General features: G+C 38.9%; 1 protein-coding gene across 4 annotated transcripts in view; it reads right to left on the bottom strand.

Moving 5' to 3' along the window:
- PIK3C2G (phosphatidylinositol-4-phosphate 3-kinase, catalytic subunit type 2 gamma) overlaps positions 1–23,922 on the bottom strand; it is a 306,650-nt gene that overhangs the window by 5,565 nt on the left and 277,163 nt on the right. For all 4 annotated transcript variants that reach the window (XM_010858753.1, XM_010858756.1, XM_010858754.1 and 1 more), the window contains 3 exons: positions 21,126–21,233; positions 5,195–5,287; positions 3,401–3,530 (listed from right to left, as the gene is read on the bottom strand). In XM_010858753.1, the coding sequence (XP_010857055.1) occupies positions 3,401–3,530; positions 5,195–5,287; positions 21,126–21,233 (331 nt within the window). The remainder of the gene's footprint in view (positions 1–3,400; positions 3,531–5,194; positions 5,288–21,125; positions 21,234–23,922) is intronic.

Genomic DNA, 23,922 nt, shown 5'->3' with positions numbered 1-23,922 from the left:
CTTGTCAAAATGTAGGTTATGGTTCAGTAGGGTGGAAGTGGGACCTGAGATTCTGAATTTCTAACAAGTTCACAGATGATGTCATGTTTCTGGTCCGTAGGTCACACTTTAAGTAGCAAGGTTCTTATGGAGAAAACTTTTTAAGATGGTATCATACAAGCTGTGCATGCATGCTTAGTCATTAAATCATGTCTGACTCTTTGCAGCCCTATGGACTGTAGCCTGCCAGGTTCCTCTGTCCATGGGATTTCTCAGGTAATAATATTGGAGTGGGTTTCCATTTCCTTCTCCAGGGGATCTTTCTGACTTAGGGACTGAACTCACATCTCCTGCATTGGTAGATGGGTTCTTTACCACTGAGCCACCAGGGAAGCCCTATCACAGAAGGTGAAAGTGAACTCGCTCAGTCATGTCCGACTCTTTGCAACCCCATGGACTGTAGCCTACCAGGCTCCTCCCTCCATGGGATTCTCCAGGCAAGAGTACTGGAGTGGGTTGCCATTTCCTTCTCCAGGGGATCTTCCCGACCCAGGGATTGAACCCGGGTCTCCCGCATTCCAGGCAGAGGCTTTAACCTCTGAGCCACCACAGAAAGTAGTGTTTCTCAAAAAAAGGTGCCTGAGAAACACTAGCAGCTTTCTGTAATCATTGAGACTGAGCCTCTCCACCTTCCATTCCCCTCCCCACCCCTGCCCAGAGGAGAGCTTGATTTAGTAACCTGGCTGGATCCTAGGTGTAACTGGTCCAATTTTCCTAAGTAACTTTTATCCCATCAAATCTGGAGCAAATTTGGAGCAGTGAAATAAATCCTAAAGAAATTTTATCTGCTCTGATAATCTCTCCCAAAGTTCCTACAACACCATATCCCAAGTGGTCATGAGAATTAACAATAATGTTGATAAAGTTATATTAACTTGTGGCCTGGAGTATACTCTCCTTAAGACCAACAGCCCTGTTTAGGTCATTTTAGTATTCCCTATCTTACTTTGTGACAGGTGTTCCTAGTGGTTTCGCAGTAAAGAATCCAACTGCAGTGCAGGAGATGCAGGAGACATGGGTTCGATCCCTGTGTCAGGAAGATCCCCCGGAGAAGGGGGTGGCAACCTACTCCAGTATTCTTGCTTGGAGAATGCCATGGACAGAGGAGCCTGGCAGGCTACAGTCCATAGTGTCGAAAAGCATCGGATACTAGGGACTTAGCACACATGCATATTACTTTGTGACATTTCTTGAGAACAGTAGATATTCAATAACCCTTGGAACCTGATTTAAAATGGAACCTAAATGCCTAAAAAAGACATTTGCTTTAATGGTGGCCATTTCTGTGGAAGAAGTTTTTTTCCATTATAATCTTACAACTAAAGAAATTGTTGGTAGACAGTGGGGATGGGGAAGAATAACTTGTTTGCCTAATTATATCTCTAACTTTGGGCAAGTCTAGGGTTATTTTTGCTGAACTATTTTATGAAAGTTAAAAGTTTTAGTCTCCATTACATTCCTATGATTGTAAACAGAGAAACAAAGAGATGGAATTGAAGAATTCCACTGAGGCTATTGCTGTATTCAATTTCTGAATAAAAAGTAATCCGTGTGACATCAAGAAGCTCAGTTTGGGTCATCTAAGCCTTGGCTCATTCTTACCCTTTCAACATATTATGATATGAAAGAATTAGGTCATTTATGTGAGAAAAGAGAGAATAAAACTGAAGGAATAAGGATCTCTGAGTAGTAGCAGTAATAAAAGACTTTCAGGATTTAGAACGTTAGAAGTTCAGGAGTGGTACACTTGGCATGGAAACAAGGGCCCTTTTATTAGAATCAAAATAATTGGGCAGTTTGACTTGTAACAGTAACCCTGAACTATATAACTGCAAGTTAACTAGGAGATGCTTCCATGTTTAGCTTCTAAAATCTTGAATCTCAGTTGGCTGGAGGACTGAGCCTAGTGATGGGACCCCAGGAACTGGAGGGTACCTGAAGACAGTAACAGTTTTTCTTTTAAGATGATGGGTTTAAACTGTAGTTCTGTCTGAATTAAATACAACAACAACATAATCCTTTTTCCAATTCTATGATTATTTTATCCCTTTGTTTATGCAGATATATCTTCTATGCTGCTGCTGACAAGTGCTCAGTTTTGTCTGACTCTTTGCAACCCCATGGACTGTAGCCCTGCCAGGCTCCTCTGTCCATGGGGTTTTCTAGGCAAGAATACTGGAGTGGGTTGCCATTTCCTTCTCCAGGGGATCTTGCCAACCCATGGATTGAACTTGGGTCTCTTGTGTCTGCTGTACTGGCAGCAGATTCCTTAGCACTAGTATCACCTGGGAAGCCCATATCTTTTATATTTTATACCAATTAATTTAATGAAATCTTAAGTGGCAGTCGCCACATGTAAAAAAATTATGATACCTTAGAAATTATTTCTTCAATTTAGCATGATTGTAATTAAGTACAACTTTTACTTCTGATGTCTGCTTATTTGTGTGGATCTTCAACATTTTATTTTCATTGAAAATGTGTACATATGTAATTATATTTCCATATTAATGTCTTGGCTTTTATAAAGAGAAATGCTGAAGTAAGTTCAAAGTTTGAATACAGATCATCTTTGATTGTTGATATCACACTTTACTCAAAAGTCTTTCAGAAACTAAGTGCATGTTGATAACTTATTTAGAATTTTCAGAACTCCTTTAAGTGCTTGCAACTTTGTAAATTTTGTCTTAATTGGAAACAATTGTAATTTTTATGAATAAGCAGACCTTTCGATTATTAGCTTAAAAAAGAGAAAAAATATGAATTATTAATGTAAATAATCCTTAAAGACACTCAAAAGAATATTACAGTTAACATTTAAGTTGTCAGAATCCTGATTAATATTTAGAAGGACATTATGCTTTATATAAATCATCTTTGCTTATTGTTTTTGAAGCCAATTCTTTTTTTAAAGAAGAATGACTATGTTTGGGGCTTCCCAGGTGGTGCTAGTGGTAAAGAACCTGCCTGCCAAAGCAGAAGACATAAGAGATGCAAGTCTGATTCCTGGGTTGGGAAGATCCTCTGGAGGAGGAGGAAATGGCAACCCACTCCAGTGTCCTTGCCTGGAGAATCCCATAGACAGAGAAGCCTGGCAGGCTACAGTCCATAGAGCCACAAAGAGTAAGACATGACTAAAGTGACTTTAGTCACTTGATGATATTAAATCATCTTGGCTTATTGTTTTTGAAACTAATTCTTTGTAAAAAAAAAAAAGAGAAGAAGAAGAAGAATGACTGTGTTTAGTTCTTTGGATTTTAAAATTTGTCATCTAAAATGAAAGTTGTAGAAAGTCTGAGGGCATATTACCAATAAATGTATGAGATAAGCAATGTAAGTCAGCTTTCTAATCTATACTGACCTTGGCCTTTTCCTGTGGATAGACATCTATAAATGACCATTTGCATATCCAGGCCCTCCTGCAGCCAAATATTGTCCATCACTTGAATAATCTGCAGAACAAGCATATCCTGACGGAGATCATCTCCAGCCTGTTAGAAACAAAATTATAGACTCTGGGTTTCTTCTTGAATTCCATTGAAAGTTTTCAACAACTCAGTATATGTCATTTCCTTCTCTGAATAACTTTCCAGCCTGACTTAGGGTGGTTTCAGTTGTTCTTTTAGCACTAAGAGTACCCCGTGTTTCTGATAGAAGATCAAAGAAAACAAGAGCTTTCTTTTAAATGATTATAGAAGCTTCAGCCATCAAATTAGAAGTGTCTTGCAATGTTGTTCCCTGATAACAATCTTTCAATTTACTATCCATGTGCAGCCTCTTAACCTCAAAGTCTGGTGAAGAGAGGCTAGACAAACGTTCATCCAAATTTTAAACTCAGCCAAGTGACATCTCTTTCAGAGGGAAATATATTTGGTGTGCTACAAGTTTATACACTGATACACATTTATATTACCTGGAGCTTCTTGACTGGGAGTATAAATAGCACATATTTGATTCATCAGACTTTGACTTATTGGCTTCTCTTATTTTGAAGGCAGTTACAAAGTTTTCAGAATAAATGGCCTTTGATAACAAGAAATCATAAAGGGGTGATTTTCTAGCATAGGTGAAGGAAACGGAAAATGTCCAAAGGGGAAGGACAGTTCTATGCTGTTAACTACTAAGAGGCTCAGTTTTGAAAATGCTTTCTAAATTATATTCAGAAGACTGTGTGCCACGATGAGATTCTGTGTGGTTCTTTTTCCTTCACCAAAAATGCAGTGCTGGGGGAACTCTTAATGCTTGAGGTTACACAGATCACAGCAAAAATATGGGTGTGGAAAATCCCATGGATGAAGGAGCCTGATAGGCTGCAATCCATGGGGTCGCGAAGAGTCGGGCACAACTGAGCGACTTCACTTTCACTTCTCAACTTTCATGCATTGGAGAAGGAAATGGCAACCCACTCCAGTATTCTTGCCTGGAGAATCCCAGGGACAGAGGAGCCTGGTGGGCTGCCGTCTATGGGGTCGCACAGAGTCAGACACGACTGAAGCGACTTAGCAGCAGCGATAAGTGTGATCCTTAAACTAGTCAGAATTGAATACAAATTCCACTCTGAGACCTTGTTTTCTGGTTTGGCTGAGTCATTTAACACATTAATAGAATGACTGGCAAATGTTTCCTTTATTCTTACTGAACTGTATGTAACTTTTTACTCTACTGTCCCATGGGATTCATGATAAAGCCTGATATGGCCCATATTTATGTTTTATTATAAAAGAAGACAACAACCCAAATTACTAAAATAAGCAAGTGCTCACTAAGAAGAATTTTATGTTAAATCATATCATTTGAGTTGCAGCTGATTTTGATTCAAATTTAATATGGAGGCCAAAAGAAGACTTTCCCCTCTAGAAACAGCACAATTCTGCTTTCTGTACTAGTCAAAGGTGATCATACAATTTCATTTATTGAAACATACCTCCCGGAGTTTTGCACTGAAGATTCATTGGCTTTGAGCCAGTAATGTTGGATTTATTGCCAATCATAGTAGGGCATGTACTATAATTCTGTGAAAATGTGGAATCGAAAATAACCGGCAGCTTCTGTGCTGTTGCCAGAGGAATAGAGCTATACTAATTTATTTTTCTGAGTAATAAATCAATAGTCCTATCTATGGGATCAATTCGATGTTTCAGGAGAGCTACTGTACCTTAAAAATGACACTGATGTTTTTGCCCATTGGATTGGCATTAATGAAGGTAATCTTCAACGGCAAAGCATTAGATGTGAAATATGAACATGCCTACAGGACAAAAGCAAGAGAAATATGGTGAGCAAAATAAAGCAAAGAGAACAGTTTGAAATCATGGCCCCAGCGGAATCTGTTATACGAGCAAATATAACACATATGAATAATTTTTACACTTTGAAACAAAGAAACATATTTATTAAAAAAAAAAAAGACTTTAGTCTACCAACCAAAGCCTTCATTTGTAAACTAAAAAGCCAGCTTTTCAGCAGGTTATAAACCTTCAAGGACATTTTTTCCTCACTAAGCAGTGATGGTGTGGAGGGGGTTTAAATAATCTAAGTAGTATGTGGGTATTGTGCTTTTGCTGGTTGGTTAATATCTAAAAGATGAAATTGCTATTTAAAAAAATATATTTCCTTTTCATTCTTTCTGCCCAAGAGCATATTTTAAAGAAACATGGATACAGAGTTAAGAAAGACCTGAATACAAATTTGGACTCTGATACAGAGGGAAGTGGGCTTCCCAGGTGGCTCTAGAGGTAAAGAACATGCCTGCCAATGCAGGAGACATAAGAGATGTGGGTTTGATCCCTGGGTTAGGAAGATCCCTTGGAGGAGGGCATGGCAACCCACTCCAGTATTCTTGCCAGGAGAATCTCTTGGACAGAGGAGCCTGGCAGGCTACAATCCATAGGGTTTCAGAGTCAGACATGATTGGAGTGACTTAGCATGCACAGAGTATGAAGTAAGCCATAAAGAAAAACAAATATTTTGAATTAACACATATATATGGAATCTAGCCAATTCAGCCAATCCATCCTAAAGGAAATTAGTCCTGAATATTCATTGGAAGGACTGATGTTGAAGCTGAAACTCCAATACTTTGCCCACCTGATGCGAACTGACTCATTTGAAACAACCCTGATGCTGGGAAAGATTGAAGGCAGGAGGGGAAGGGGATGACAGAGGACAAGATGGTTGTATGGCATCACTGACTCAATGGACATGAGTTTGAGCAAGCTCCAGGAGTCGGTGATGGACAGGGAAGCCTGAGTACTGCAGTGCATGGAATTGCACAGTCGGACATGACTGAGTGACTGAACTGAACTGATGGAATCTACAAAAATGGTACTGATGAACCTTTTGGCTGAGCAGGAATAGAGACATAATTGTTGAGAACAGACCTGTGGACACAGTGGAGGAAGAAGAGGGTGAGAAAAAGGAAAGAGTAGCACTGATATACACACTACCATGTGTAAAATAGAAAGCTAGTGGGAAGTTTCTGTATAACAGAGAAGAGAGCTCAGCATGTTGCTCTGTGACAACATAGAGGGTAGGATGGGGAGGTGGGAGGGAGGTTCAACAACAATATGTATGTTGTTGTTGTTTAGTTTCTGAGTCGTGTCCAACTCTTTGTGACCCCATGGACTGTAGCCCTCCAGGCTCCTTTGTTCATGGGCTTTTCGAGGCAGAAATACTGGAGTAGGTTGCCATTTCTTTCTGTAGACAATTTACCTGACCCAGGGATCAAACCTGTGTCTCCTGCTTGGCAGGCAAATTTCTTAGTACTCAGCCAACTTGGAAGCCTGAATACACACACACAGATACACACACACATCAGTTCAGTTCAGTCACTCAGTTGTGTCTGACTCTTTGTGACCCCATGGACCGTAGCATGCGAGGCCTCCCTGTCCATCACCAACTCCTGGAGTTTACTCAAACTCATGTCCACTGAGTCAGTGATGCCATCCAACCATCTCATCTTTTGTCGTCCCCTTCTTCTCCTGCCCTCAATCTTTCCCAGCATCAGAGTCTTTTCCAATGAGTCAGTTCTTTGCATCAGGTGGCCAGAGTATTGGAGTTTCAGCTTCAACATCAGTCCTTCCAATGAACACCCAGGACTGATTTCTTTTAGGATGGACTGGTTGGATCTCCTTGCAGTCCAAGGGACTCTCAAGAGTCTTCTCCAACACTACAGTTCAAAAGCATCAATTCTTCGGTGCTCAGCTTTCTTTATATCCAACTCTTACATCCATACATGACTACTGGACAAACCATAGCTTTGACAAAACGGAACTTTGTTGGCAAAGTAATGTCTCTGCTTTTTAATATCCTTTATAGGTTGGTTGTAACTTTTCTTCCAAGAAGTAAGCATCCTTTAATTTCATGGTTGCAGTCACCATCTGCAGTGATTTGGGAGCCCCAAAAGTAAAGTCTTTCAGTGTTTCCATTGTTTCCCATTTATTTGCCATGAAGTGATGGGACTGGATGTCATGATCTTAGTTTTCTGAATGTTGAGTTCTAAGCCAACTTTTTCACTCTCCAATTTTACTTTCATCAAGAGGCTCTTTAGTTCTTCACTTTCTGCCATAAGCGTGGTGTCATCTGCATATCTGAGGTTACAGATGTTTCTCCCAGGAATCTTGATTCCAGCTTGTGCTTCATCCAGCCTGTCGTGTCCCATGATGTACTCTGAATATAAGTTAAATAGGTGGGGTGAAAATATACAGCCTTGAAAATATACCACCTTGAAAATATACCGCCTTGATGTATTCTTTTCCCAATTTGGAAACAGTCTGTTGTTCCATGTCCAGTTCTAACTGTTGCTTCTTGACTTGCATGCGGATTTCTCAGAAGGCAGGTCAGATGGTCTGGTATTTCGATCTCTTGAAGAATTTTCTATGGTTTGTTGTGGTCCACACAAGGGCTTTGACGTAGTCAAAAAAGCAGAAGTAGATGTTTTTCTGGAACTCTCTTGCTTTTTCAATGATCCAGTGGATGTTGGCAATTTGATCTTTGGTTCCTTTGCCTTTTCTAAATCCAGCTTGAACGTGTGGAAGTTCATGGTTCACATACTGTTGCAGACTGACTTGGAGAATTTTGAGCATTACTTTGCTAATGTGTGAGATGAGTGCAATTGTGTGGTAGTGTGAGCATTCTTTGGCATTATCTTTTCTTTGGGATTGGAATGAAAACTGACCTTTTGCAGTCCTGTGGCCACTGCTGAGTTTTTCAAATTTGCTGACATATTGAGTGCAACACTTTCATAGCATCATCTTTTAGGATTTGAAATAGCTCAACTGGAATTCTATCATGTCCATTAGCTTTATTCGTAGTGATGCTTCCTAAGGCCCACTTGACTTCACATTCCAGGATGCCTGGCTCTAGGTGAGTGATCACACCATTGTGGTTATCTGGGTCATGAAGATCTTTTTTGTTCTTCTGTGTATTTTTGCCACTTCTTAATATCTTCTGCTTCTGTTAGGTCCATACCATTTCTGTCCTATATTGTGCCTATTTTTGAATGAAATTTTCCCTTGGTATCTGTACTTTTCTTGAAGAGATCTCTGCTGCTGCTGCTGCTGCTAAGTCGCTTCAGTGTCCGACTCTGTGCGACCCCATAGACGGCAACCCATCAGGCTCCACCGTCCCTGGGATTCTCCAGGCAAGAACGCTGGAGCAGATTGCCATTTCCTTCTCCAATGCAGGAAAGTGAAAAGTGAAAGTGAAGTCGCTCAGTCATGTCTGACTCTTAGCAACCCCATGGACTGAAGCCCACCAGCCTCCTCCGTCCATGGGATTTTCCAGGTAAGAGTACTGGAGTGTAGTGCCATTGCCTTCTCCGAAAGAGATCTCTAGTCTTTCCCATTCTATTATTTTCCTTTATTTATTTTTTAAAATTAATTTTTTATTGAAGGATAGTTGCTTTACAGAATTTTGTTGTTTTCTGTCAAACCTCAAAATGAGTCAGCCATTGGTTTACACATATCCCCTCCCTTTTGAAACCCCCTCCCATTTCCCTCCCCATCCCACCCCTCTAGTTTGATATAGAGCCCCTGTTTGAGTTTCCTGAGCCATACCAAATTCCTGTTGGCCATCTATTTTACACATGGTAAAGTAAGTTTCCATGTCACTCTATCCATACATCTTACCCTCTCCTCCCCTCTCCCCATGTCCATAAGTCTATTCTCTATGTCTGTTTCTCCATTGTTGCCCTGTAAATAAATTCTTCAGTACCATTTTTCTAGATTCCATATATATGTGTTAGAATACAGTATTTATCTTTCTCTCTCAGACTCACTTCACTCTATATAACAGGTTCTAGGTTCATCCACCTCATTAGAACTGACTCAAATGTGTTCTTTTTTATGGCTGAGTAATATTCCATTGTATATATGTACCACAACTTCTTTATCCATTCATCTAGGTTGCTTCCATGTTCTACCTATTGTAAATAGTGCTATAATGAATAATGGGATACATGTGTCTTTTTCAAGTTTGGTTTCCTTAGGGTATATGCCTAGGAGTAGGATTGCTGAGTCATATGGTGGTTTTTTCCTAGCTTTTTAAGGAATCTCCATGCCATCTTCCATAGTGGCTGTATCAATATACATTCCCACAAACAGTGCAAGAGTGTTCCCTTTTCTCCACATCCTCTCTACTGTTTATTGTTTGTAGACTTGATGATGGCCATTCTGATCGGTGTGAGGTGATATGTCATTGTAGGTTTGATTTGCATTTCTCTAATAATGAGTGACGTTGACCATCATTTCACGTGTTTGATAGCCATCTGTATGTCCTCTTTGGCAAAATGTCTGTTTGGGTCCTTTTCCCACTTTTTGATTGGGTTGTTTGTTTTTCTGGCCTTGAGTTGTATGAGCTGCTTGTATATTTTGGAGATTAATCCTTTGTCAGCTGTTTCATTTGCTATTATTTTCTCCCATTCTGAGGGTTTTCTTTTCATCCTGATTATAGTTTCCTTTGCTGTGCAAAAGCTTTTAAATTTAATCAGGTCCCACTTGTTTACTTTTGTTTTTATTTCCATTATCTAGGAGGTGGGTCATAGAGGATCTTGCTTTGATTTATATCATCGACTGTTCAGCCTAAGTTTTCCTCTAAGAGTTTTATAGTTTCTGGTCTTACATTTAGGTCTTTAACCCATTTTGAGTTTATCTTTGTGTATGGTGTTAGGAAGTGTTATAATTTCATTCTTTTATATGTAGCTGTCCAGTTTTCCCAGCACCATTTACTGAAGACGCTGTCTTTGCTCCATTGTATATTTTTGCCTCCATTGTCAAAAATAAGGTACCCATAGATGCATGGGTTTATTTCTGGGCTTTCTGTCTTGTTCCAGTGGGCTACCTTTCTGTTTTTGTGCCAGTACCATACTGTCTTGATGAGTGTAGCTTTGTAGTATAACCTGAGGTCAGGAAGGTTGATTCCTCCAGCTGCATCCTTCTTTCTCAAGACTACTTTGGCTATGTGGGGTCTTTTGTGTTTCCATATGAATTTTGAATTTTTTTGTTCTAGTTTTGTGAAAAATGCATTGGTAATTTGATAGAGATTGCATTTAATCTGTAGATTGCATTTAGTAGTATAGTCATTTTCACAATATGATTTTGAAAAATATGATTCTTCCTACCCAGGAAAGTGGAATATCTCTCCATCTGTTTATGTCATCTTTGATTTCTTTCATTAGTGTCTTATAATTTTATGTGTACAGTTCTTTCTTCTCCTTAAGTAAGTTTATTACTAGATTTTTAATTCTCTCTGTTGCAATGGTGAATGGGATTGATTCCTTAATTGCTCTTTCTGATTTTTCATTGTTAGTATATAGAAATGCAAGTGATTTCTGTGTATTGATTTTGTATCCTGCAACTTTGCTAAATTCACTGATTAGCTCTAGTAATTTTCTGATACTATTCTTAGAGTCTTCTATGTATAGTATCATGTCATCTGCAAACGGTGAGAGCTTTACTTCTTTTTTTCTGATCTGCATTCCTTTTATTTCTTTTTGTTCTCTGATTGCTGTAGCTGGAACTTCCAGAAATATGTTGAATAACAGTGGTGAAAGTGGACACCCTTGTCTTGTTCCTGATCTTCAGTTCAGTTTAGTTCAGTCACTCAGTTGTGTCCGACTCTTTGCGACCCCATGAATCGCAGCACGCCAGGCCTCCCTGTCCATCACCAACTCCTGGAGTTCACTCAGACTCACATCCATCGAGTCAGTGATGCCATCCAGCCATCTCATCCTCTGTCATTCCCTTCTCCTCCTGTCCCCAATCCCTCCCAGCATCCGAGTCTTTTCCAATGAGTCAACTCTTCGCATGAGGTGGCCAAAGTACTGGAGTTTCAGCTTTAGCATCATTCCTTCCAAAGAAATCCCAGGGCTGATCTCCTTCAGAATGGACTGGTTGGATCTCCTTGCAGTCCAAGGGACTCTCAAGAGTCTTCTCCAACACCACAGTTTAAAAGCATCAATTCTTTGGCACTCAGCTTTCTTCACAATCCTAATCTTAGGGGAAATGTTTTCAGTTTTTCACCATTGAGAATAATGTTTGCTGCTGCTGCTAATTTGCTTCAGTCATGTCCGACTCTGTGAGACCCCCATGGACTATACAGTCCATGGAATTCTCCAGGCCAGAATACTGGAGTGGGTAGCCTTTCCCTTCTCCAGCGGATCTTCCCAACCCAGGAATAGAACCCAGGTCTCCCACATTGCGGATGGAAGCTTTACCAGCTGAGCCACAAGGGAAGTCCAAAAGTGGATATGTCTCCTTCGAGCTGGAGTTGAACCAGCGACCTAAGGATGTTTCTCAGTTAGAGTGTCAACTACAATCCTCCGCTCTACTAACTGAGCTTTTGAAAGGACTTAGGGAAAAGGAAAGACACAGTGTTTGCTGTAGGCTTATCATATATGGCCTTTACTGTGTTACGGTAGGTTCCTTCTATGCCCATTTTTTAAGAGTTTTAAAACATAAATAGGTGCTGAATTTTGTTCAAGGCTTTTCCTGCTTCTATTGAGATGATCGTATAGAAGCAGATTTGTCTTTCAATTTGTTAATATGGTGTGTCACATTCATTGATTTCTGTATATTGAAGAATCCTTGCATCCCTGAAATAAATCCAACTTGATCATGGTGTATGAGCTTTTTGATGTATTGCTGAATTCTGTTTGCTAAAATTGTGTTGAGGATTTTTGCATCTATGTTCATCAGTGATATTGGCCTGTCGTTTTCTTTTCTTGTGTTTCCTTTGTCTGGTTTTGGTATCAGGGTGATTTTGACCTCATAGAATGAATTGGGAAGTGTTCCTTCCTCTGCAATTTTTTGAAAGAGTTTTAAAAGGATAGGCATTAGATCTTCTCTAAATGTTTGATAGAATTCTCCTGTAAAGCCGTCTGGTCCTGAACTTTTGTTTTTGGGGAGAGTTTTTGATCACAGCTTTAATATCAGTGCTTGAAATTGGGTTGTTCAAAATTTCTATTTCTTCCTGATTCAGTTTTGGAAGACCGAACATTTCTAAGAATCTGTCCATTTCTTCCAGGTTATCTATTTTATTACCATATAGTTGTTCATAATAGTCCCATATAATCCTTTGTATTTCCGCATTGTCTGTTGTAACCTCTCCTTTTTCATTTCTAATTTTGTTGATTTGATTCTTCCCTCTTTTTCTCTTGATGAGTCTGGCTAAGGGTTTGTCAATTTTGTTTATCTTCTCAAAGAACCAGCTTTTAGTTTTATTGATCTCTACTGTTGTTTCTTTCATGTCTTTTTCATTTATTTCTTCTCAGATCTTTATGATTCTTTCCTTCTGCTAATTTTTTTTTCTTCTTCTTTTTCCAGTTGCTTTAGGTATAAAGTTAGGTTGTTTATTTAATGTTTTTCTTGTTTCTTGAGGTAGGATTGTATTGCAATAAACTTCCCTGTTAGAACCACTTTTGCTGCATCCCTTAGGTTTGAGTTGTCATGTTCTCATTGTCATTTGTTTCTAAAAAATTTTTTTTTATTTCCCTTTTGATTTCTCCATTAACCTGTAGTTATTTGGAAATGTGTTGTTTAATCTCCATGTGTTTGTGTTTCTTACAGTTTTTTTCTTGTAATTAGTATCTAGTCTCATGGTGTTGTGGTTGGAGAAGATGCTTGATATGATTTCAATTTTCTTAAATTTACTGAGGTTTGATTTGTGACCCAAGTCTATCCTGGAGACTGTTCCATGTGTACTTGAAAAGAAGGTGTATTCTTTTGCATTTGGATGGAATGTCTTGAAGATATCAATGAGATCCATTTCATCTAATGTATCATTGAAGACTTGTGTTTCCTTATTAATTTTCTGTTTTGATCATCTGTCCATTGGTGTGAGTGGGGTGTTAAAGTCTCCCACTATTATTGTGTTACTGTCGATTTCTCCTTTTATGTCTGTTCATGTTTGTCTTATGTATTGAGGTGCTCCTATGTTGGGTGCGTAGATATTTACAATTGTTATGTCTTCCTCTTGGATTGATCTCTTGATCATTAGGTACTGTCCTTCCTTATCTATTGTAATCTTCTTTATTTTAGGGTTTATTTTGTCTGGCATGGGGATTGCTAGTCCAGCTTTCTTTTGCTTCCCATTTGCATGGAATGCATTTTTCCATCCTCTCACTTTCAGTCTATATGTGTCTTTAGGTCTGATGTGGGTTTCTTGTAGACAGCATATATACGGATCTTGTTTTGTATCCTTTCAGCCAGTCTGTGTATTTTGGTTTTAGCATTTAATCCATTTACATTTAAAGTAATTATTGATATATATATATATGCTCCTATTGCCATTTTCTAATTGTTTGGGGTTGATTTTGTAGATCTTTCTCCTTCTCTTGTATTTCTTGACTATATAAGTCGGTTTAACATTTGTTGTAAAGCTGGTTTGGTGATATTGAATTCTCTTAACCTTTTCTTTTCTGCAAAGCTTTTTATTTCTCCATCAATTTTCAATGAGATCCTTGGTTGGTACAGTAATTTTGGTTGTAGATTTTTCCCATTCAGTATTTTAAATATATCCTGCATTTCCTTCTGGCCTGCAGAGTTTCTGCTGAAAGACCAGCTTTAAGCGTTTTACTTGTTCTAATCCCTTGAATTTATTTGTTTACTCGTTGCTTCTCCCTTGCTGCCTCTTCCTTTAATATTCTTTCTTTGTGTTTAGTCTTGTTAGTTTGATTAGTATGCTTCTTGGTGTGTTTCTTCTTGGGTTTATCCTGTATGGGACTCTTTGTTCCTCTTGGACTTGATTGGCTATTTCCTTTGCCATGTTGGGGAAATTTTCAACTATAATCTCTTCAAAAATTTTCTCATACCCTCTTTTTCTCTCTTCTTCTTCTGGGACCCTTATAATTTGAATGTTGGTGCATTTGATATGTTCCCAGAGGTCTCTGAGACTATCCTCAGTTCTTTTCATTCCTTTTACTTTATTCTGGTCTTAAGAAGTTATTTTCACCATTTTTTCTTCCAACTCACCGATTTGTTCTTCTGCTTCAGATATTCTGCTACTGATTCCTTCTAGAATATTTTTAATTTCAGTAATTGTGTTGTTTGTCTCTGTATGCTTATTCTTTAATTCTTCTAGGTCTTTGTTAATTGATTCTTGCATGTTCTCTGTTTTGTTTTCAGGGTTTTTGCTCATCTTTACTGCTATAATTCTGAATTCTTCTTTTTCAGGTAATTTCCCCATTTCCTCTTCGTTTATTTGGACTTCTGTGTTTCTAGTTTGTGCCTTCATTTGTGCAGTATTTCTCTGCCTTTTCAGTTTTTCTTTAAAGTTATTGTATTTGACGTCTCCTTTTCCCAGGCTTCGAGGAAACTTGAATTCTTTCCTTGAAGAAGGTTGAATTCTTTCTTCCTTTTTATTTCTGCCCTCCTAAGGTTGGTCCAGTGGTTTGTGTGAGCTTCATATAGGGTGAGATTTGTGCTGAGTTTTTGTTTGTTTGTTTGTTTGTTTGTTTTTCCTCTGATAGGCAAGGCTGAGTGAGGTGGTACTCCTGTCTGCTGATGATTTGGTTTGCATTTTTATTTTGTTTGTTGTTTAGATGAGGCATTCTGCATGGAGTGCTACTGGTGGTTGGGTGATGCCAGGTCTTGTATTCCAGTGGTTTCCTTTGTGTGAGTTCTCTCTATTTGATACTCCCTAGGGTTAGTTCTTCTGGTAGTCTAGGGTCTTGGAGTCAGTGCTCCCACTCCAAAGAGTCAGGGTTTGATCTCTGTTGTGGCACATCTCATTTATGTGATGAATTGCCTATGCCTGTTAGTGGCTCAACAACCTGGTTATTTAGTTATTTTAGAGCTCTCAGTCTACCTCCTTGATTTATTGTCCTGGGAAATACCAATACATTCCAAGACCAGAGTAATATCTCTATATGTATCTAACTGTGAGGCCCCACCTGTGGTTCTGCACATCTCTGGGCACCGTGCACATTTCCCCCGATCTCAGAACACAGCTCCCATGTATTTTCCTCTATTTCTTTGCATTGATCACTGAGGAAGGCTTTCTTATCTCTCCTTGCTATTGTTTGGAACTCCATTCAAATGGGTATATCTTTCCTTTTCTCCTTTGCCTTTAGCTTCTCTTCTTTTTTTAGCTATTTGTCAGGCCTCCTCAGACAACCATTTTGTCTTTTTGCATTTATTTTTCTTGGGGATGGTCTTTATCACTACCTCTTGTACAATGTTATGGACCTCCGTCCATAGTTCTTCAGGCACTCTGTCAGATCTAATTCCTTGAATTTATTTGTCACTTCCACTGTATAATCATAATGGATTTGATTTAGGTCATACCTGAAGGGTCTAGTAGTGTTCTTTTTTCCTTCAATTTAAATCTGAATTTTGCAATAAGGAGTTCATGATCTGAGCCACAGCCAGCTCCCAGTGTTTTGTTTTTGTATGTATGTATATTTATGGCAGATTCACATTGCTTTGGCAGAAACCAATACAATGTTGCAAAGGAATTATTCTCCAATTAAAAAACAAAACAAACAAAAAAAAACTTGGACTCTGTCACATCAACTGTAACACCTTGGACAAAGTACTTAAATGTTTTTGCTTGTGTGTTAGTTGCTCAGTTGTGTCTGACTCATTATCCCTATTTCACATTGGAATAAATGTTTGTATCTTAATGTAATATAGGGGTAAAAATCCTACCTCATACAATTTTGTAATAGGTATATGAGTTAATGGATATAAAATAGCTTTTACAATGTCTGATATTAATCAGGTACTTCTAAAAGATTAATGCATTTCCCCCCTTTTTGTTAATGAACATTTTCTTATCTTTACAAATAACTGTACAACATATATTTCCTGTTCTCATGTTTTTCAATTATACTTTACATTTTATCTTCAGCTAAAGCTGAACAATATCATAAACAGTATCGACTGCTTCCCATTATTTTCCTTTTATGTGCTTATAATTGTTTGAGTGCTAAAGGCTATATGTTTTTAGGTTATTAGAGAGTTCATGTTGACAGTGAAAAATTAAATCAATACTAAAAGGAAAAGGATTTTATACTTTTAACTTATCAACTTAGTAAACATATGACATCAATACATTTTGAAAGATCGGTTTGAATGTCATTATTACTGAGAAGTCTGACATGGGTAGAAGAGAGGAAAGGATCTATTTCTTAACCTATCGATGTAAATCTAACATAATCCCCAGGCAAACAGAAACCCTTGTTTACTGAATCAATTTGAGTTTTACAGTGAAAGGATGAGGCTGCCTGTTAAGTAATGAATTCTTGCTGCAAGAATCAGTCAGTCAGGGAATATGACCTTCTGTCATGGTATTAATTAGGAAACCCTGTATTGGGCCACAGTCTAGACTAGTGGTTTTCAAATTTTCCTCATTCAACTCTGGGGATGAGAGGCATGGGGGGAGGTGATAAAGTCTTTGAGGCATGCCAACTCCAGGGAAGAGACAAAGGGCTAAGGGAGACTGAGCCCCTCTTTGTAATTACATCACTGAGAGTGATTGTGCTTTCATTGTTTCATACTTTGGTTTTCAGATGCAGTCTGTTTTTTGAGAGTCACAACAAAAATACCATACACTTGACAACTAGTATGCACAAACCACTATCTATATGCAAATAGAAAGAGGCACCATATCTACCTCTGAAAGAGCCTGTGGAAAGTTGGTAAGAAAGTATACACACATGCATTAAGTCAAAAATAATTTACAAGGCAATGTAACATAGATGAATGAGGAAGCACATGAAGAAGGGAGTATTTCAGAGATGAGCTGAATTTGAAGATTGTGAAAGACATAGATTAGTAAACAGGTGAAAGAAAATGTTTGCTAGATAGGAAAAGGCAAACAAAGACACCTCAGAGTAGAAGTTAAATGTGGATTGGGAAGGCCATAACCAAGAGATAGGGAAGAATAAATCAAAGTCTTAGAGGATAGTTTATAAAAATGATGAGATAAAGGAGCTGGAATAGAGAAAGATAAGAATACGGAAAGGATGATATGACTTCTCTTGTTGTAAAGTAAACACTGCTGAAATAGATTTAAAAGAGATTTTTAAAAGGAAAAGAAATCTATTTAGTAAATGAAAAGTCTGGTCCTTACTTTCCCAGGAGTAGAGAAGGATTGCATTAAGTTATTCCTACTCTCTCATTCTATCCATCCCTTAGTGAGACAGGAAATGGTCCATTGTGGTTAGTGGTCTGAACGAGAGAGGTAGGGGTGAGAATTCTTCTTATAAAGAAAGCTTAGCCAAACCTAAGAAGACTTTTGCTTTCTGTCTTGAAGGGCCATGTTTTAAGAAATGGATTGAGCCAGGCCTGAGTGCTTCTCCCTAATGTAGTTAACTGATGGTGATTAAACTAGAATGCTGACTGTGTATGCAGGCTTTGCCATGCTCTCTCCTTCATGGGACTTCTGTCCAGAGTGACTTCTTTTTAAAAAAAAAAAAAATTAAATTTATTTACTTTAATTGGAGGCTAATTACTTTACAATATTGTATTGGTTTTGCCATACATCAACATGAATCTGCCACAGGTGTACACGTGCTCCCCATCCTGAATCCCCCTCCCACCTCCCTCCCCGTACCATCCCTCTGGGTCATCCCAGTGCACCAGCCCCAAGCATCCTATATCCTGCATTGAACCTGGACTGGCAATTCATTTCTTATATGATATTATACATGTTTCAATGCCATTCTCCCAAATCATCCCATCTGCTCCCTCTCCCACAGAGTCCAAAAGACTGTTTTATACATCTAAGTCTCTTTTGCAGAGTGACTTCTGACACACGATAAGCTCAGTATTGACTTTTCCACCATCACTGCATTTATCAGCTTTCTCCCCACATGGGCTTTCTGATGTCCTAGAGGACTGGTGGTATAACCAAAGATCTTCTCATACTCATTATTACATCCATAGGACTTCTAACCTGTGTGAATTCTGTGATATATAATGAGGTGTGAGTCTCAACTATGTATTTTCCACATTTATTGTGTTTTTGCTGGTGTGAAGTCTGTAGCATAAAGTAAGGTATTCACTAGACTAAACGCCATGCCATGCCACATTCAAAAGGCTTTTCTCTGGCGTGAACTTGCTCATAATCAACACATTTAGAGGTCTGACTGAAGGCTTTTCTACACTGCCAACACGTATGTGCTTGTTCGCTGGCATGGGGAACCCAGTGTCAAGTAAGACTGACACTGACTATCTTATTTGACACTGGATTTACTCTAACTGAAGGCCTTACTACGTTCCTTACACTTGTAAGACTTCTCCCCAGTGTGAACTTTCTGGTGGTCAGTAAGATTTCTATCAGAACAGAGAGCATTCCCACATTCATTTCAACATAACATTTGTCACCTGTGTGAAGTGCCTGGTACTGTAAAAAGATTCTACTCTGAATGAAGGCCTCCTACACTCATGATATTCTGCAGACTTCTCCCCAGTAAGGGCTGTCTGATGTGCCTCTGAGGGAATGAGGAGTGAAGGCTTTTCTTGTTTGTCACTTTGATGAGGTTTCTCCCTGTCTATATTTATTGAGACGGGAGGAGTGGTGACAAGTCTCCTCACATTCACTTCCATAGAGTCTGTCCCCTCAGTGGGTGCTCAGATGAACCACTGGCTGAGGGGTTTCTCTAAAGCTCTTAACATACTCATTACATTCCCAGAGTTTCATACAAGTGTGGATTCGCTGATGGTTAACCAGATGTGGGTTCTGACTAGAATTTTGCTGCATTTATGGCACCTTCAGTGGTGATGTGTGTCCCTTCAGACCTCCTTGTTGTTCAGTAGGACTGAGGACAGACTAAAATGTCCTGCAGGTGAGAGCTTCGCCTGCCACTTTCCCTGTTCATTGCTGTACGCACGGCAGAGCTGACCAGAGCATATGGGCAAAGAGATGGCTCCACCTGGGGCACTTGCCAGCTTCAGGAGAAGTGCTGATGGCTGCGGGTTGCTGTAGGGGAGGAGCGTGGTCTCAGCCACAGCACTTTGGGTGCTGACTGCTGGGCTAGTGGGGACCTTGGCCTGGCCAACTCACCTGGACACTTCCACAGCCACCCAGTAGAGCCAGTGCTCCACATCCCCAAGGCCTGCATGAGGCCTTGATATGTAATTTTAACTGAAAAAGAAAATCTTTATATTCCTTAAACAATAACAACAAATCAATAAGGCAGAAATAAAAAATAACATCTGGCCTTCACAATCTCCATCGTTCTTTCTATGTATTGCTCATGTGGCTGCTTAAATGACCTAGTTATTTATGTAAAAACCTTCCTTTTCATTTCAAAAACTGTTAACTGGATCCAACTGCTTTTTGATTGTAGTGCTAGAAAAATGTATTAATACTTATAACCGAAGAAAAAAAGATACGCTGTCTTTGAAATATCGAGTTTCCATGTATCTTTAGCATCAATCAGTGTATACTACTCATAATAAAAATGTTACACATTTTTAAAAAAATCAGTGATGATTTGGATTTTAGCTTTGATAGACACCTCAGCTTATGGAATTGATGTTTTGTTTTTGTTCAAAATACATCTATGAAGTATATTAGGAAACTTTGTAGGGTGTCTTTGTAGCAGAAAAGTCAAGGTGACAGCATTAAGTTTTTAGCAAAATGTTTTCTATTCATGCATTGTGCGGGTGTGTGCATGCTCGGTCGTGTCCAATTCTTTGCAACCCCATGGATGGACTGTAGCTCTCCAGGTTCCTCTGTCCATGGGATTTCCCAGGCAAAAATACTGGAGTAGGTTGCCATTTCCTTCTCCAGGGGATCTTCCTGACTCAAGGATCAAACCTGAGTCTCTTTCGTATCCTGCTTGGCAGGCAGATTCTTCACCACTGTGCTTCCTGGGAAGCCCTCTTCTATTCATACTAATGGTCTAATTTTCCCCTTAATTATTAAATTTGTTTCCTTGACTTATTAAGACTTCAGTTATGTAACATTTACTGTGTATGTATGAAAGTTTAATCTCTTCACTTCTAAATGTCACTTATCATTCATTTTTAATAGAGTCTTCTAGTCTTGGATTTTGGAGAAAGAAAATAATAAAACTCATGGACAAAGAATGATTCTAAGTCAGACAAGTGTGACTGATAGAGACTTGGCAGAGAAGGAGTTTGTGAGTTCAATGATGCTAAGAAGGGCTTTCTGGGCATGAGTAAAATCACAAAATATATCACATAGCATCATGACTCATGAACATCAATGAATTTTAAATTGAATCAAAACTGAGATGTTATAGCTAATGATATATTCGTGTCCTAGGCAAGGGTGTACACATAATCTAAATAAGCATGAAATTAAACCAGCCTGCATGGGGTCACCAAACCAACCAGTTTTGATTAAGTCAAGAAATCAATTTAAGTAAGGAGTATTTTTATTTTTTTCACTGAACTGAAAGTCTGCTTCTATTAATAAACCAATGAAATAGCTGATGCAGTTAATGTGATCCCAACTGGTCACAGTGCATCAAATAGATCACGCAATTTGGATGAGATCCAATTAATTTTTCTTAAATAATTATAATAACAATTCACAAATTGTTTTTGCCATTTCAAAACCTAAACAACACAAAATAAAAATACTCAACTTATCTACTGAATACATCGACTTACATTACCATCAATCCCCTGTACGCATAGGGCAGGGTTCAGAGGGAGGTGACAGGTCTTTGCACACCAAAAGAATTCTTCTAGTCTGCCAAGCTCCTTCTTCAGGACCTCCTGTGAAAAATCATTAGAAAAAGCATTTTTGAAACTGTAAAACTTGACTTTCCCTTCAAGTTATATGTTTCTTCTATTGATTATATAAACTCGTTAATTTAGGGGTTACACACTTGGGTGCTTTGGGTCGGTGGGTGATGTAGCTGCATATGAGGAGGCAACAGGCTAAAATAAGAGGGAGACCTAGGAAAAATGAGGGCGTAAAGATTGAATGCCTTTCCTGAAGCACTTTAAATTAAAAACAAAAGCAAAACAAAGTACTGTTCTGTTCAAACAAAACATGATGCATGGGGCTTGACCTGTGACCCAGCAACTTGCAACCCCTACTTTAAGGAATTATTAACATGATCCATTTATTGTAATTCCCTGAAATCTTAGTTTGTAACTCTTAAGATTTACACTTAATACTGATAGTACATTTTAGAAAAAAATTTACATACAGTAGGTGCAATAATGACAAAAAAGATAATTATGGACAATTGATAAATGTCAGAAACAGTAACATATATGAACAAATAGTTTACTAAATGCCAGTGAGTGTATTTCTGATACTTGACTTACTCCCTTCAACAGTCCTTTGCACACGTGGAAGGTCAGAGACCAAACAACACCTTTAGCATTGTGTATCCCCTGAGAGGAAGAGAACAAACTTACAGATATCAAGGGGGAACTGAGGGGATGGGATGAATTGGGAAATTGGGACTGACATATATACACTATTAGGTATAAAACAGAAAACCAACGAGAACCTACTGTACAGCACAGGGAACTCTACTCAGTGCTCTGTGGTGACCTATATGGGAAGGAACTCCAAAAAAAGGGGGACACATGTATACATGTAATTGATTCACTTTGCTGTACAGAAAAAACTAACATAACATTGTAAAGCAACTATACTCAAGTAAAAAAAAAAAAAAAAGAATTGTGTATTCCCTGTCAAAAAGAGGGAAAAGCAATGATAATTAAAAAAAAAAAAAAAACTTTTGGCCTACTTTGAAAACTCTTTTAAGTACATTTCTACAAATGAGGATATCAGATTAATGATGCTTGACCAACTCTCAGGAGTTTCTCAGCTCTGACTCCTGGCTCATGGTCAAATGACAGAATCGACTGCTTCCAGAATCCAGAAAAACAAGGAGGAGAAGTGGGGCAAAGTTCCACAATGGGATTCTTTTCATCTGTCCTCTTTGTCTTTTCTATACCTGGATTTGCCTGAAGAGCATCACAGAGGGGAACCTCTGCTCTCTTTAACTAAAATTTCTTCACTGGATATCAGTTTAGTTCAGTTCAGTCACTCAGTCACGTTCAACTCTTTGTGACCCCATGAATCACAGCACGCCAGGCCTCCCTGTCCATCACCAACTCCTGGAGTTCACTCAAACTCATGTCCATTAAGTCAGTGATGCCATCCAGCCATCACATCCTCTGTCGTCCCCTTCTCCTCCTGCCCCCAACCCCTCCCAGCATCAGAGTCTTTTCCAATGAGTCAACTCTTCGCATGAGGTGGCCAAAGTACTGGAGTTTCAGCTTTAGCATCAGTCCTTCCAATGGAACACCCAGGACTGATCTCCTTTAGGATAGACTCATTGGACCTCTTTGCAGTCCAAGGGACTCTCAAGAGTCTTCTCCAACACCACAGTTCAAAAGCATCAATTCTTTGGTGCTCGGCTTTCTTCACAGTCCAACTCTCACATCCATACATGACCACTGGAAAAACCATAGGCTCGACAAGATGGACCTTTGTTGGCAAAGTAATGTCTCTGCTTTTTAATATGCTATCTAGGTTGTTCATAAGTTTCCTTCCAAGGAGTAAGTGTCTTTTTTTGTTTGTCTTTTTTTCTTGTTGTTTTTTTCATAAACACATCACTGTTTATTTTCTTTTTCTTTTTTTTTTTAACTTTACAATATTGTATTGGTTTTGCCATATATCAACATGAATCCACCACAAGGGTACACATGTTCCCCATCCTGAACGCCCCTCTCACCTCCCTCCCTGTACCATGGCTACAATCACCATCTGCAGTGATTTTGGAGCCCCCCAAAATAAAGTCTGACACTGTTTCCACTGTTTCCCTATCTATTTGCCATGAAGTGATGGCACCAGATGCCATGATCTTAGTTTTCTGAATGTTGAGTTTTAAGCCAACTTTTTCACTCTCCTCTTTCACTTTCATCAAGAGGCTTTTTAGTTCCTCTTCACTTTCTGTCATAAGAGTGGTGTCATCTGCATATCTGAGGTTATTGATATTTCTCCCGGCAATCTTGGTTCCTGCTTGTGCTTCTTCCATCCCAGTGTTTCTCATGATGTACTCTGCATAGAAGTTAAATAAGCAGGGTGACAATATACAGCCTTGACATACTCCTTTTCCTATTTGGAACCAGTCTGTTGTTCCATGTCCAGTTCTAACTGTTGCTTCCTGACCTGCATATAAGTTTCTCAAGAGGCAGGTCAGGTGGTCTGGTATTCCCATCTCTTTCAGAATTTTCCACAGTTTATTGTGATCCACACAGTCAAAGGCTTTGGCATAGTCAATAAAGCAGAAATAGATGCTTTTCTGGAACTCTCTTGCTTTTTTGATGATCCAGAGGATGTTGGCAATTTGATCTCTGGTTCCTCTGCCTTTTCTAAAACCAGCTTGAACATCTGGAATTTCATGGTTCACGTATTGCTGAAGCCTGGCTTGGAGAA

This window comes from Bison bison, unplaced genomic scaffold (assembly GCF_000754665.1).
Source record: "Bison bison bison isolate TAMUID 2011002044 unplaced genomic scaffold, Bison_UMD1.0 scf7180017864390, whole genome shotgun sequence".
NCBI classification, from domain to species: domain Eukaryota; kingdom Metazoa; phylum Chordata; class Mammalia; order Artiodactyla; family Bovidae; genus Bison; species Bison bison.
The sequence above is the reverse complement of the archived record's forward strand: the minus strand, read 5'-3'. Positions and strand labels throughout refer to the sequence as shown.